This window comes from Protopterus annectens, chromosome 1.part0 (genome assembly GCF_019279795.1).
Source record: "Protopterus annectens isolate FY-2018-M chromosome 1.part0, PAN1.0, whole genome shotgun sequence".
Classification (NCBI taxonomy): Eukaryota; Metazoa; Chordata; order Ceratodontiformes; family Protopteridae; genus Protopterus; species Protopterus annectens.
The window spans coordinates 58139414-58156107 of record NC_056725.1 but is presented as its reverse complement, the minus strand read 5'-3'; the positions used below and the strand labels follow the sequence as shown (position 1 = coordinate 58156107).

At 35.7% G+C, this 16694-nt stretch overlaps 1 protein-coding gene across 1 annotated transcript in view; it reads left to right on the top strand.

Moving 5' to 3' along the window:
* LOC122787152 (RAS guanyl-releasing protein 1-like) overlaps window positions 1–16694 on the top strand; it is a 1047578-nt gene that overhangs the window by 899910 nt on the left and 130974 nt on the right. The window contains exon 6 of the mRNA XM_044062873.1: window positions 912–1065. Coding sequence (XP_043918808.1) covers window positions 912–1065 — 154 coding nt within the window. The remainder of the gene's footprint in view (window positions 1–911; window positions 1066–16694) is intronic.

Genomic DNA, 16694 nt, shown 5'->3' with positions numbered 1-16694 from the left:
ACCATGAGGTCAGGATAATGGTCATTCAGTTTTACTGTCCAGTAAAGTAGAGGATAGAACTTAGTAGTGGGAGGTAAGAGAAGAAGAGAATTTTATGGATAGGAGCTGTTGAGAAATGCCCTGATGGACAAATGAGAATAAAAATCTAATATTAAAAAAGTTATATTTTGTGAGGTGAGAAAATACATGATTCAGTCTGTTATTTTTACAAAGTGTATACTAGCACAGACTCAGTGCCAGAGTGTGTAAAGCTCTCAGGTATGGGTTGTTACCTTTATAACAGAGGTAACTTTTACACTTTCAGCTGCACTTAATTATGGGAAAAGCATTGCTATGTTCCTTTTTTTCCATTTTAATTATTATGTGACTAACCTACTTTTGTTAATTATTATTTATATAGTCAAAAATATATGCACATAATGTATATCGGTGAAGATGCAATTTAATGTATTACCTGACTCTTTAGTACAGCCAAAGAATAAATGTTCTATTTTTACTTAAACGAAAGTCTGAACAGAAAAGTCTTTTTTCATTTTAAACAAAGGACAAGATTCTAAAATACTTAAATCTCATTGTAAGGTAATATCCAACTCTCTTTTTAAGTTAGTTTCGTACCATGCCTGTTCATAAAAGCAGTATTACATAGTAGTAAATCCATGCACTGAGATGGTCTTTTAGAATCCCTGCCAAAGATTATATGTTTCTCAATTTGCTGCAGATGAATTACTGATGAAAGATGTTTAAAATAACTTTTTAAATAAAGTTTTTTTTAAGAAGCATTTCTATTAACTGAAAGAATTAATACATTTATGACTTTTCTTAACATTTTTTTAGACTTCAGATATATTTTTGCTTTGACTAACAAAGCTGTATTTCTAAATTTCTACATGCTGTCATTCTCTTTCTTCAAGTCATACCCATGAGTGGACAAGAAAATTAACGTATACAGCCACCCCAAACTACAACAAGAAAAGGAAAGTTTCATTACTTTTTGATCACTTGGAGCCATCTGAGTTGGCTGATCACCTTAGCTATCTGGAATTTAAAGCCTTCTGCAGAATAACGGTAAGAAAGTTTCATTCTATTTATATGCTCATTCATTTCTTAGAACCGTATTATGCAAAGCTGCAGAATACAATTTCATTTTTAGAGGTTGATCTGTTTTTCTTATGAGGAAAGGAATAGGATCCAAGAAATATTTTAAATGTGTAATTCATTAGACATTTTATAAAATTAAGGAAAGCATCTCAACTTTCATTAATCAACTAAATCTACTTGCATTGTACCTCATTAGGAAAAATAAAATAAAAATTGAAATATTGTGTCTAAATGAATAGCATGTGCAGAATTTTCCAAATGTTTGTTTATAGCTTTAAATAGCATCTGCTATACTTATAGGGTCTTTTTTGTTTCCAGTATTTACTCTGAAACTCTTTACTCTGAATAAGGTATTATAGTTCTAAAATTGAAAGAAGCTGGGAGCATACCTCTCAACTGTCCAGATTTTTGCAGAATGTCCAGATTTTTGCCTCATATTTTAATCTGTTGAGATTTTCTGGCAAGTCATTGAGGACTAAAATCGTTAAATAATGTCAGGCATTTGAGTTTCATATTTATTATCCTTCAGAAAGTGCATGCTAATTCAAACAACCTTCTCAGTTTATAAGAACAATATTTAAAATCTGTTCCTGTGAAAAGTTATGGAAGATATATTGACACAAATTAAAAAAAAAGAAAGAAAGAAATAAGAAAGAAAAAGAACACATTTTCCTAGGATTAAGGTTACTGTGACCTTAAAGTTGGAGTATTGTTCTTAGAATGGAGTGATGGAAATGGAGGAATGATCTCTACAAAAACACTATAAGTTATGCCACTCTGAAAGTTATGTGTGTAAATTTAATTATTGTTTAGATGCAATATTCATTTATATAACATAACACAGATTTCTCAAGTAAGATCAAGCTAATATCCTTAGGATTTATAGGTTCATAGGAGGTTAATAAACTAATGGCTTTAGAGCTCTTGCATACCTAGCCAAGTTAATCCTAAGTTGCTCCAATTGTCCTTGGTTAGATGGGCAATATTCACAGAATGAATCTGTGGTCAGCACTGACTACCCCTGTCCATGAGGGATATGAACGCCACCCCTGGGGTGAATTTGTGGTCATCCATCCTCCATTTATTTAGGCTGCATTTGAATAGGGTCAGGGAGAAGCTCTGCTTCACGTGGATTGGGAGTTTATTCCAGAGGAGCGTCAGTCTCTGGAAGATGAATCTGTCTCTCCAGCATGGTCTGTTTATGTCACAGAATAGGTTATGATCCCTAGAGCAAGTGACTCTTGTGCCATTTGATTTGCAGATGTGAAGCATTTCCATTAAGGGAGGGTCAGAGAATTCCCTGTGGGCCAGGCACAAGTCACCTCTCAGCAGTCTATACGATACAGAGTACAGTGACAGGGCTTTCAGTCTATCCACGTAAGTCATGGTTTGGTGGTCCTGTATTTTCTTGGTGAGAAACCGCTGGGGTCTCTCCAGCTGTTGCAAATGTCTGGTGAGGTACATGCAAAAGGGAGCATTGTACTCTATCAATGATCTGATGACGGTTGAGTACAGTGAAGTTATAACATCCTTAGACCTGGATGTAATACCCTTACTTATGAGATGTGCAACATAGAAGGCTTTCCCTCACCACTGTGGAAACTTGATGGTCAAAGTTCAGATTGCTATCAACCTGTGTACCCAAATCTCATACCACTTATTTAAACTTACAGGGGTGCTGTCAATATTGTAATTAGAAGGGAATTTCCCTGTTTCAAAGGGAATAATAATAATACATTTTTTTGCATTTAGTTTTAATCCTTGGCTTTGGCACCAATCATTTGTTTGCATTAGCCCCTTCTACAGTATGTTAACATCATTGGGGTGACTCAATGATTGCACCCAGTTTGTGAACTTGGCTGTCTACATTTACCTGGACTTCTCAGAAATAGATTCCAAGCAGTAGAGGGCCCAGCACAAATCCTTGTGGTTTACTGCTAAAGGTGGAGTCACCAATTCTGACAGTATGTGTTTTGTCGGTGAGCCAATTGGCTGCCTATCTAGTGATGTAAGGGTTAAACCCTATCTGGGAGAGTTTTTCAATAATACATAAGTGGGGGGTAGTGTCAAAGGCCTTGGCTAGGTCAAGATAGACAGTATGCACTGTCTTTCCCTCATCCAGGAATTTGGTAGCTTTCTCAAAGAAGTATACCAGGTTTAACAAGCATGACCTACCCTTAATGAAGCCAAACTGAGTTGGGTCTGCAGTTTGAAGGTTACCTATGTCCTTGTTGATAAGGTCCATGATGATTCTTTCCATTGCCATGCAGATGAGGCTGGTTAGACTTATGGGTCCATAGTTCCCAGGATTGGTTGATGGCTGTTGCTGTTCTCCACTCTGCTGGAATAGAGCCTGTTCTAAGCTGTGGTTAAAGACAGCACCAAGTGGGTCTGCTATGTCCTGTTTTAGATTGTTTAGTAAGCAATCTTGAATGTTATCTGGTCCCATTGAAGCCATGTTTTTGGCCTTGGAGAGTGCAGATATGATGTGTTCTCCAGCGATAATCGGCTGAGGAATGGTCAGTTATGCTTTGGGGTATGGCTGGTGGGGTGGTGAAGTTTTAGCCAAATCTGTCAGCTAGCAGGTTGGCAATTTCCTCCAGTATAGTATGAGTGGTACTATCCACTATTAGTTCAGCACATAGCAGGGTATTCCCTTTTAGATTTCGATCATAGTTAAAGAATGCCTTATGATTATCCTTAGCTAGGGATGCAGCTTTTGCTTCATAATTAGCTTTGAAGGACAATTTTTCTGATTTACTTGTTCAAGCTGGGGAGGGAATTATTTCTCTGCTGAGTCAGTTCCCTCTTGTACCTAGACATCAGTTTCTTCCTCTTGTCATATAACCTGTTTATACTTGAGGTCCACCAGAGTGGCTTGTTTTTTGGGAGGACCTGGTTTTGATCAAGTCAGACACAGACGAGTCTATGAAGTTGCTTTATTGTTTATACAAGGCATTTGCATACACCTCTGCATAGCTGTCATTGTTGCCTGTGATTGAGAGGGATTTGAAACATTTTATACCATCTGTTAGTAGGCTGTAGTTTGCTATGGAAAATATTTTTAGTTTTTTTTCCTCCTGAAGGGGTGTTAGGCCAAATGATTACATCGAATGAGACTGAATTATGGTCTGAACTTACCAGGGAGGGCATTACACAGATGGGAGTATGGGAGTGCAGTAATCCCCAATGTTGGTGAGTACTATGTCTAGGACATTTGAGCCCTTTGTGGGGGTGCTGACTACTGGTTCCAGAGCATTTGTATTGTGAAATTCCAGGAACCTCTTGGTGAGCATGTTTGTGCTTGTCCATATTTCCCATTCACTAAGATGAAATCACACATGACCAAGGTGTTTGGCTGTATAGGGAGTAGGTCCAGGTATGCAGTGTGCTTTTCTTGGTTCATGGCAGGGGACCTATAGCTAGCAGTGATGTGGTAGGTTACTTTGCCTAATGGATGGTGCAGTGGCACAGCAGTAGTGTTGTCGCCTCACAGCAACAGGTTCTCTGGTTCGATTCTCGGCTGGAGTGCTTTTGTGTGGAGTCTGCATGTCCTCCCTGCATTTGTGTGGGTTTTCTCCGGGTGCTTTGGTTTCCTCCCATGTTACAAAGACATGCATCTGGAGCATTTCTCCCTGCTAAAAATTGGCTTTGTTCCAAGTCGGACTTTCCCAGAAAACAAATGATAAATAAATAAAATAAATAATAATTGGACATGGAGTAGTTTGAGAGAATCATACTGTTTGACTAGTCTCGATGTGTACTTGGCTTGAACGAAGATGGATACACCTCTACATTTCATTCTTTCACACTCGGTTTGAGGTCTGAATGTGTAGAAAGCATTGTAGCCTTGCACAGCGGGGGTGCTGTCCGTGGCTATGAACCATTCAGAAACATCCTCACTGCTTACATAAATAAGTTACCAAAGGTTGGTCAATTTACACAGTGGTGACAAAATGTGATTCAGAATCTGCTAACGCCACAGTGAGAAAGACCTCCTTATTGACTTATTAGTATATATCTGACTTACACACCAGGTAATAACTAACAGTGTCATACTTGATGGCAGTAGTGTTTTCCCTAAGAGCCCATGCCATTGCATTGCATTGGTAAAGACATCACACACACACACACACACACACACACTATCACACCTACACACCATCACACACACATTCAGACAGCCATGTGCAGATGCAAACTCATCCCCCACACACACATCAACAAGCAAGCCCTCAAAGAGTAAATCACACTACCCAGTAGCATTAGCATGCATCACTGCCAGAGGGTCTGCTCCCTATCATGGGGTTCTTGTTGGGGAGAAACTTCAGAGGTAAAGTGAACTAAGGTTAGGACAGGCTACTGTGAGTTGAAATTGGCTGTTAAGACTTCACACTCACGGAGAACCTTTCTGAATTCCAGGGCATATATCTGCATGCATAGGTTATTAGATTTAATACTCATTTCTTACACTTGTCCATAGTAGATGTTTGAAAACAATACTACTAGTGGATAAACAGATGCCACTGAATAACGGATGTTAGGTTTATCAGTTTTAGCACTGCATAGTATACAACGGGAACCTTAAAGTCCAAAAAACATTTTGTTACCTTTCTCCTGATTCAATTTCCTCAAGATTGTTCCCTTGCTAACAGACAGTTTTTGGCTCCCGAGATATAAAGATATGTATTTCCAATGTGAATTTTCATTACATTTTAAGAAATACAAGCTTTATAACCTATGAAACATGTTTATATTGAGTCCAGTCCTGAATGAAAATAAACATTTGCCAAATGAGCGAAGCATTTGCAAATTATAGTGAAAACATATTTTAATTTTATTTTTATGCCCCAATATCTAAAAATATAATTTCTATTCAGAACTGCATATTTGTTTTAGTGCTTAAATCACAACAGTATGTTTTGATAACTTTTATATGTTTTACTCCAAACACAACTAAAAGCTACACTTTTGTTTACAGCTGACTGTTTTGCAAATGTTGTAGTCTTAACTTCAAGAATCCATTCTGAGCTGAATTTGACAATACGTACAACTGACAGTATCCCCATTCTGCTTCAAGATGATATAAATTTTCATGGCAAGACTGCTGGATAGTCTTGCCAGCATGTGTTGCAGTAAGAAATATATTGGATATTTACTTCTGATTTAATGAAACTCAGAGTTCAGAAAACATATGTTTTGGACATGTTGTAGTGTACATTAGCCTGAACAGAAGTTATGTGCCCACTGGGAATGGAAATTGAATATATTCCCATGTGCCAGATTATGGCAGTGAAAAACATTCCATTTCCTTACTACTTGCACCTTGCATGAATTAATTAGAGAAAGCAGATTTACTTGCATGATTTGTCAAAACAAGCAAAATAGCCATGTATGGCTATAACATTCAAATTAACACAAATGTCACTTTTTCAGAAGAGTATATTTTATAAAAACATGTTAACAATGTGATTCAGAGATATACTGAATTTATCAGGCTGAAAAAGTGTCATATGTACATGTTTCTTAATAGCCAATGGCCACTGAGGCAGCCAAAGGGCTATACCCAACTACTGATGGCCCCATGTAGGATAGAATAATCTCCCTAAAACATTTTCAGTGTTCTACCAAATTTCTTAGTATAATGTCATGACCCTCAGCCACAGAATGCATTTAATTGTTGATTTTGAGTATAAACGTTATCTTCAAATAATTTAATTTAGTGAATGCAAGTCCAATTTGATGGAACAGTCGTAAATCTTGTGATACTAATTTCAATATTATTGAGAAATATACAGGATTTTTATTTTTGATGTAATGACAACCTAGTAAAAATATATTCTACACATGTATTCTATACTGCAGCCTGGTCAGAAGTCATATACACACAGTCAGTGTAATTTGATCATACTGAATCATGCTAGATTATGATACAGAAATGCCTGTAAAACCTTATCTGCGGTAGCTGTATTAAAATCATGTAGCAGTGCCCTTTGATACAGACTTCTCAACGTGTATTGCTGCTGTTTCCAAGCATCTTTGTTGTGCAATGCATGTCATATCCAATTGTACTACTAATATTAAAGGTGTGAGATTTTGGCGAATAAATAAATATTAATAAGTTTTCTATCTATTTGGTTTATCTGTGTTATCACATCCACAGAATTATATCATGTTAGGTATTGTGCAATGATTTACACAAAGCTGGAAGCCATTCTGTATAATCTAAACTGTGAGACTTTAGAAGAGCAACTTCTTTCTTACATTGTGGTTTCAATACTACATTATCACGTACATTAATTTGCAATGTAAAGTGTTCCACCTACAAAACCTAGTTCACAATTTATATTGCTAGGAAGTGAGAATCTCCTTTTCTTGGAATCATTATGGCAGTTTAGTAGCCTAAACACTAATTAAGTAGTGAAATACCATGGGTTAATTCATTCACAATATTATGGCAGGAGTTTTCAGCTCCAAAAAATTTTTCAGGGAACCATCCTTATCAACAAAACAAAATGCAAAAATAATAAACTTTTTGTGTCACAAATAATAGAATTTAGCATTATATATGGCAAAAAGGATTACTCCATCCCCATGGGGCTTCTTAAGTGCACTTGCTTCAGAAACTTTTAATGAAACTTTCAGGGAATGACAATAGAATTTTCAGATTTTAGCTGTAAATCCTGGATCTTTGTCATCTTGATATGTTCTTCTTATGGTAGTCCAAGCAGAAGTCAGATGCCCACCCCTAATGGGCACATCTAAACAGATCAACATGAGATATTATTATAGTGAAATACCTGTTAAGTTCTTAGAGAAAACAAGAATAAAATATAAATAATCATGTACAAAATGCATCCAAGACTGCCGTGCTACCATTATTGATTTCATTGCAGCTCAATCCTGAATTTGACAGCAGCACAAACACATACTCACTACATGAACATTTTAGTCATTCCATGTTTTTAATAAAAAAAAATGTGCTTTGTCTGGAGACATGTATTTGATTTCTCCTTCTTATATCATGATGTTCTCTGAACATACTCCATTATTTCACTCTGAGCATAACCATATTCTCATACCTAGTGGAAATTAACTATAATCCAACTTCTCATCCTGGCATATTGTAATGACCATCTAGGTCTGCTGGTGGAGTCAGCCAATACAGGGTTATATGTCTGTATAGTTTGACATTTTAAATAACACTTTTTTGGCAAAAGCATCTGTATATAGGTAGAGGGTACTTAAGTTGCAACTGCAGAGGATCTGCATATTGAATGTTAGTGCCAAGTCGAAGTTATCAGTAATAATTTTTGCTTTTTAGTATTAATATTTCTGATGCTGTAGGATGTAACCTTCAAGGACATGTAGTAATCTTACTTTTTATTTTATAAAAACAAAATATATTTAGATTTAAGTGTTGCATATTCACCTAGTGAGAAAAAAAACTAAAGATGTGCATATTTTTTGTCAAATTTAATCTGAAGCCATTTGTGCTAAAACGCAGTGAAAGTATAATAATAAATTAACAAAAACCAAGCATAAGCAGTGTTTTCACTGAATTTCTAGCATATAACAAACAGTAGTTTCTGCTGCTTTTATATTTCAGTAAAATGCATACCTTCTGGGATGGTGAACCTCCTTCAGGTATGAAGAAGTCACAACAATTGTCCAAGTAAAATATGTAATTTTTTTTCACATACAGAATCCCTTCAATACACACATATACACCCCCCCACGCACACACACACACAGACACACACACACACACTGTCCTTAACAAGCATCTTAATGACTGTTTACCTGTGACTGACATCAGTGGTCAGTTGCCTTAATGAACAGACTTCTGTATCTCCTGGGAAGACAGACACTTTCTGTGTACACCTCTAATTATGGTGAATGTGAAAATGGAATCATGGTCACTGAGAAGTGCTTTATCATGTTGCCATGAACAAGCCATATTAATAATCATGTAATGGAAATTGTGTAATTACTGTTTGCTTACGCACACAGCATGCATCCTCCCCAGAGACAGACATTTCTTTGTGCATCTGTGATGCTTGATTGTGCTGAAATGGTCACAGTAATATATTTGTTTATTGCCCTCAGAGACCTATATAAAGCCAACACCAAGACATATCAGTGATTGTTAGGCAGTGATCATGTAACTGCCATTTGCTTTCATGTATAGACTGTCTCTAAAAGATAGATACATTTTGTATACATTGCTTATGTCTGATTTTAAAAGAAAGAAAAAGAAAAACTAATGGTCACAGTAAAGTGTTTCAACTTATTGTTCTCATATACTGTCCTTTGTGGAAAGAATTTTGATGATACCATAACAGTGGTCATGTAATTTTCTATTTTAACATAGTCTGTCTCCTATTTTGCCCCTTAGATGTTAGTTTGTCATGAAAGTGAAAGAAGTGGTTACCAGTGTAAAATATTTCAGCTTCCTCTTTTCCTGCACATGTATTGTTCTGTTCAAACATCATCTCTTTGCTTTCTCAGAATACCCTGCCATCCATCCATCCATAATATTTTAGACCTCAGTCAGATGTATGATATCTTTACGTGGAATGAACTATTTGCCATTAACATAATTCAGCTTGATGTTCTCATACACAGCCTCCCCACATTTGATCATAGTAATATTTAAACAAACATGAACATACCACTTCTTGACAGTGCTCATTGTTATCATGGTCCACAGATATGGTTTCCTAGCACTTTATTTGGGTCCTACTATAAGTGCTAGACTCCTAAGCAGCGGTCTTAAAGCCAGATCATACTCGCTGACACTCACGCTTGAACCCTGATTCAAACAAAGTAAGCATGGCAGCAGGAGGAAGGCAGTGAGTGAGAGAGGGGTTTAACATTATAGAGCAGGAGAGGGATTTTAAGTTTAGGGTTCAGAAAGGGAGTTTTGTGTTATGGAGAAATCAGGGAATTTAGGTTTTGGGAAGAGGTTAGGGAGTAAATGGGAATTTTAAATTTAGGAAATGAGGAATCTGATAAGACACTTGGTGAGAGTTTTAGGGTTAGAGTTAGGGAATGGTTATGCCTATGCAGTTTAATAGAGTCAGGTGCTGTGGACAAAATATTTAAGTAAGATTTAGGTGGTAGGAGTTAGAGCACATGCTTTCTCTAGTTAGTGGTAGTGAGTAAGTGTGTTGGAAGGTAATAGCAAATGAGCACTTGAAGTAGACCCATACATTTATTTATAAACATAACTGCAAAAAATCCTTGAAGACTTTGGATATCTGCTCCCACTGGCTTCTCTAGTTAAATTATTTCAAACTGGCTGTTCTAAGCAACTTACTTCAAGTGGTTACTTTCCAGGGCATGGAATGGCTAACCATGACCTTCTCCATTGTAGTGTGGGAATATGGGCAATGGCATTCTGTGAATAGAATACCATCTCATTTCCAGATTCCAATTTTTATTCATTCTCCTCAGGTACTGAAAGCAAATTATAACATTAACACATGTAATTTATCAATGAATAATACTTTGGCATCCCCTGAAGCAAGGAAAATGGACTGATTATTTTTAATTTAAGATTATTTTTGATGGTCTTGGTTTAAAATATATATATATATATATATATATATACACACACACACACACACACACACACACACACACACACACACACACACACACACACACAAAAACAAATTATTTTGGCATCTGTGGTTCTGAGCATTGGTGAATGTTCTGAAATACCTTATCACTTGTTTTACAGCATGTAAGTTATTGAAAGGAGCATATTTTGGCATTATGTGAATTCATTAATTTTGATCTAGTATTTTATGTTTTAAGATCTTAATGTTTTGAATTTTCATCTAAAGCTTCATCTAAAGCAATCCTCGTCCCAGCAGTTCCATGTCACATCATGTTCCATTTAAATTTTATGATAGAGTCCATAAATTCTTCTGCTGCATTTCTCATACCAGAACCTCAGTCATTTTAAATAAGAGTGATTCCAAGAATGTACAAGTCTATAGTTCCCAGTCAAGGCAAAAAAGACTAGACAGTGCGGGTGACATTTTGTAGGTATTGTTCAGTGGCATTCAATAATAAAAACCTATATTAAAAATTTTTTGCCATTCTTCAGGAGGCCTTTCAGACTGGTATGCAGTCTTGACCTTGAAGTTATGAAAGGTCTGAAGATTTTCAATCAGTGCGGGATAATTTTGATGTTTGTTTAGATAATTATTTAATTTACGCTGGCCAGAATATCATCTTATACTTTGTGGTATTCCATGTTTTGGCCTTCAAGGAACTTGTGAGAAAATAAATGAATGATTCCAACATTTTCACCATGTAAGTGCTTAAATGTGTATTCATTTATTAGATTAAAGAATGCCAAACAAACTGTTGAAAAACAAAGAGTGCGAAGGGAACACTCAACCAGAATCCAATAATCCCACGATTGCAGTATGTCCAAATGAAAAATTAGAATAAAAAGGCAGGAACTTTGATCTTCAGCGTTAGAACTTTAATTTTTAAACAAGCACTTTCGGAAGGCTTTGTATCCTTCCTTCCTCAGACGAAACAAAACACTGAGTTACAAAACCACTCCCTATTAAGTAGGGTAATAATTAATCAATCAATTATGACATCACAAATAAAATTCATCACCTACAATTTCACTAAATGCTTTAGTGTTGTTTAAAAAAGCTTGTTTAGAAAATCTCCGTAGCTCATGTTAACCGGACCACTAGTTATACGCTAACGTAAATATTAACCTACAACCCTCTTAAAATATATTAAAAATATTAAACTACAAGTTTTAAAATAGTATGAATACATTTAATCTATATACTCATGTCAAAATGAAAATATATTAACCAGAATAAACAAACACAATGGTCTTCATTTCATTTTTCAAAGACAACTCATAGTCAGGTTTTCTTCAGCCACTATCTCAGATGCTGAAGGTAGATGGGAATAATCCTGATGTCTAAATATTAACTACATGCCTATATATGTTAAAAAAGTGCAATTATAATACAAGGATGAAATGATGTTATACTTTTAACCTGTTTATATATATATATATATGTATTTTTATCTAAAATAATCTATATTATTTACTAATAGTTGATAAACAATAATAATAAATAAATAATAAATCCATTCTAATGATTGTCTACAAAAATAATAAATAAATAAATATATACTAATATGCTAAATATAGTATAATATAAACAATTTATATGTGTATTAAAATTGTATTACATACATCCTATCCTTATTATAGTTACTATCTCCTTAAAGCTAAAAGTTTTAATATACAGGTTAAAGAAATCGATTCATTTAAACCTGGATTTATGTGTGCGGCCGTCCTTATTTGCCAAAGCAATTCCTCTTTCTCTAACAGGGTTTGCCATGGGCCTGACCTGGAATCATTCTTAATTTGCTTTAAAACAGCAAAGTTAAAGACATGATCGTGATGTTCCATGGTATGGCAAGCTAATGCATTATTGGCGTCTTTTCTAGTTATTGCATATAAGTGTTCATATATCCGCTTGCGCAAGGCCTGCTCTGTCTTTCCTATGTAGAAAGCCAAGCAATTCTTGCAACTAGCTACGTAGACCACCGATTTAGAAGCGCAGCTGAAGTTACCCAAAATTTTATATTTCTGTCCATTTACAAAGACGTTATTCCCTTCCTGTATGAATTTACATTGGTGACAAGATCCACATTTGGTCATCCCTTTTGTTCTATGGAAGGCGGTTTTATTATTCCTTTCTAACAAGGATTTCAAGCTAAACCCTTTTCTGTAAGTTATCATAGGTGAGGTACCAAACAGATGCTGCAGGTGTTTGTCCTCTACTACAAATGCCCAATTTTTTTGTAAAATGTTTCTTATGAAGTGATGGTCCACTGAAAACGTACATAAAAATCTAACACCAATGTTAACTGTGTTAGTATTTCCATCCTCAGCTAAAACCCCATCTTGGTTTCCAACTGTGGGCAGAACTTCTTTACATAAAATGGGCTTAAAATGTCCTGATTCTCTTTTGAACATTACTTCTTTTTTAACTTCCAAAATCAAAGGGCCAGGATACCCTCTGTTTGTGAACATTTTACTCAAGTTACTGCATTCGTCCAAAAAATCATCATCTTTAGTGATCATACGAGCTGCCCTTACCATCTGTCCTTTAACTACTGCTTTTTTTTGATGGTAAGGGTGACAGCTACTAAAGTGAAGAAAACCATTAGAGTAAGTGGGTTTGCGATAAATTTTGCTAATAAATCTAGACTCACTGATGTCTTTACTCAGTTTTATATCCAAAAAACTGATTTCACTATTATTTACTTCATATGTGAAATCTAAGAAATCAGTAAGCTTTTTTATGTCTTCTATGAAGGGTGTTACCATATCCAAGGGCCCTTTCCATAACACAAACATGTCGTCCTGGTACCTAGTATACCAGGCGACATGTTCTTTAAATAGGACATTATTGAATAATAGTGTGTTTTCCCATTGGGCCATGACGCAATTAGCGAATGCCCCCCCACATGGCGATCCCATAGCGACTCCTGAGGTCTGCCTATATGTAGCGTTGTTAAAAGCAAAGAAGTTATATTTTAACACCAGCTCTAATAGAGTTTCTATTGTGTTAATGATGTTTTGTTCCACTTTTCTAAATTCAAGAAAATCCCTGACCCATTCCAATCCTAGTTGTTGTGGAATGACAGTATACAAGTCCTTCACATCTATAGTCATCAGTGTTAAACTTGGGTCAAAAGGTATCTTGTTAATATTTTTAAGGAAACTCCATGAGTCTCTGCATATCTGGGTTTCTTTTTCAATTAATGGCTTTAAGAAACTGTCTACATATTTGGCACAAGCTACTAAGATAGACCCTCTACCGTCTACAATGGGTCTAAAGGGGGGTTCGTTAATAGATTTGTGGATTTTTGGAGCGCCAAAGAAAGATGGCATTCTAGGTGCTAAGACATTCAAATAGGTGTAAATATCTATGTCTATTAAATTTTCTAAAAACAAGTCTTCAACCGTAGCTCTAATCCTATTGTATGCTGTGTTGACCTCACTTAAACTAATGTTCTCATATGGACCAGTATCCAAATGGGTAGATAATTTGTTATTATAGTCCACTTGGTTCATAAATATGAGGCCACTACCCTTATCGGGTTTCATAACACGAATATTGCAATCCTGCAATAGTTTAACAAAGTCACGTTGTTCGGTTGTAATGTTGAGCTTGTCTTTACTGTTGTTTTCTTTACTGGCAGCCAAAAATCATTTATTCATTTATTCATTAGTTCAAAGGCACATTAAATTGTCTTTGTATTTTTCAGATATATCTTAATTCATTGATAATTTTTCATTTAGCAGCAAATAATTTTTGATGTGCATTACATGAAGACACTAGCAAAAAAAATTGAACATCTAAAGTGATGGCTTTCCCACTTCTGTCTCTTCCCTCCAGGAATCCTAAGCATCTTAATAGAGTTATATGTCTTAACCCCATTCTATCAGTTGATTATGCAAGACAATATTTGTATTTGTATTAAATTGGTATCCTCTTCTTCTGTTGGCCATGTCCCTTCTTCCCACTATTCATTTTCAGTTTAATTCAATCTCATTCCATCTTATTGATTTATACACTCTCTCTGAATTTCCCATTTTCTAGTGACAGATGTTTTAAGTCTCTTGACCTGTCTTCTTAAACCAGTCTCTCCATTCCGTACCACCATCTTAGTTGCCTTCTTTTGTACAGTCACCTGCAGTGACACACTTTTCCCCCACTGTAAGACCTACAGGAAAAGAAACATTATTCCAATACTTGAAAGAGAGGCACTATCACTTTCCTGTCTCTCGATGGCACCCCTGGAGATACACAGCCAGCATTTAATTAATTTTTGTCACCATCATATTACTATTAAAATATCATAGAGTTTGTCTGTCTAACAGACACTAAATTTTAGTTTACATAAATCTTGAGCAGTCAAACTCATTCATTTTTTTGGAAAAAGAATGTTGTTAGGCAATTATAATGAGCATATTCTTATAGACAATGTAAGCCAGAATGCTCATGTATTCATTTATAATATAAGCCAAGCAAAACCATGAAAAACATGAAAGAATTATCTTAACAAAATGTAGGAACTGCATCACAAAACCCATGGTTTACAGCAATTAAATTGAAAAATGACTTAAAATGGAGCTCCTGCACTTTTGTAAATGGAACTTAGTTCCCACACTTCTCAGTACTGGTCATTTTTAAAGCAGCAGTTGCTGCCTTAAATTATAAATGCTTCATCACAAAATGTAATAAGTGTTTCAGATCAGTCCAGAAAATGCTTACAAACCTGTTAGCTATCAATCCCTCAAAAAGTCTACACCAATCCATCTAAAAAGACTGCATTTGCCTACCACAAAGAAATGCATGCAAACATTGTAAGAAATTCTGGCAAGCCACCAAGGACAAGGAAACTTAGGCTGTATTTCCTAAGTAGGGTACTAAGCTCCATCATAGTATTAATCACAATGACCTAAAATATAGCATATCTTATCCTCCGCCACCTATTGAACTTTTGTTTAACCGTGTTGATCAGCCTACTCCCCAGATACCTCTTACTCAATACTTGAATACCCCATTCTACTATAAAATATTTCAAGCTCAACAATTAAAAAAAAAATACCAGAAAATATTAACTTTCACTACAATCTTCAGTTCCATATCCTACACCCCACTTTATCCATCCCACGTAGCCCCCTAATATGTAGCTTTAATTTAACTCACACAACAACTTTAACTAACCTTACTTCAAACATAGCATGATTTTTACCCTTGCCAAAAACTTCCTCCTCAACACAGTTAAAGGCTATCATCCAATAATAATCACATGCCCATCAGCTAAGTTGATAGAAAAATTAATTTGCATGCAACTCCTGGAGTATATCTTTAAATATAACATGTTGAATGACAAACAACATGGGTTCAGACCAATCTAGAGCAGTCTGACAGCCTTGAGTGGCAAAAAACATGGTTTTATACCTAATTACAGCACTCATACAGCCTTTTATAGCCTAATTAACTACGTTTTTACCAACATCAAAAAAGACTAGTAAGTGCTGCTGTTTTCCTAGATCATAAATTGACTTTTGAAATCGGTGACCATAGCCTACTATTATTTAAACTAATCAAAGTCAGTTTTTACAATGACGTGGTCTAATGGCTCAGTAGCTTTCTGCAGAATAAAATTTTGTAGTATATAGGTTCATAGGTTCATAGGTAGGTACTAGGCTATTTGCCTGAGGGCATTTATAAGCCTAGCCAGAGTTTGTCGGCTTTCGCCACCCCATTGATTAATTAAATGATCCTCTGACAAGCAGAGCCAATGAAGTGATCCCAGGGGTGTATTTTCTGTTACCCATCCTCTCGTCAAGGTTTCTCTTGAAGAGTGTTAGTGAGGGGCTCTGCCTGATGTAATTTGGAATTTTGTTCCAAAGCAAGAGGAGTCTCTGTGACAGGAATCTATCCCTCTAGAAATGTTCTATTTATTGTCGTGGCGAGGTTTAACTCACTAGAGCACATGGCTCGCAGTGACTT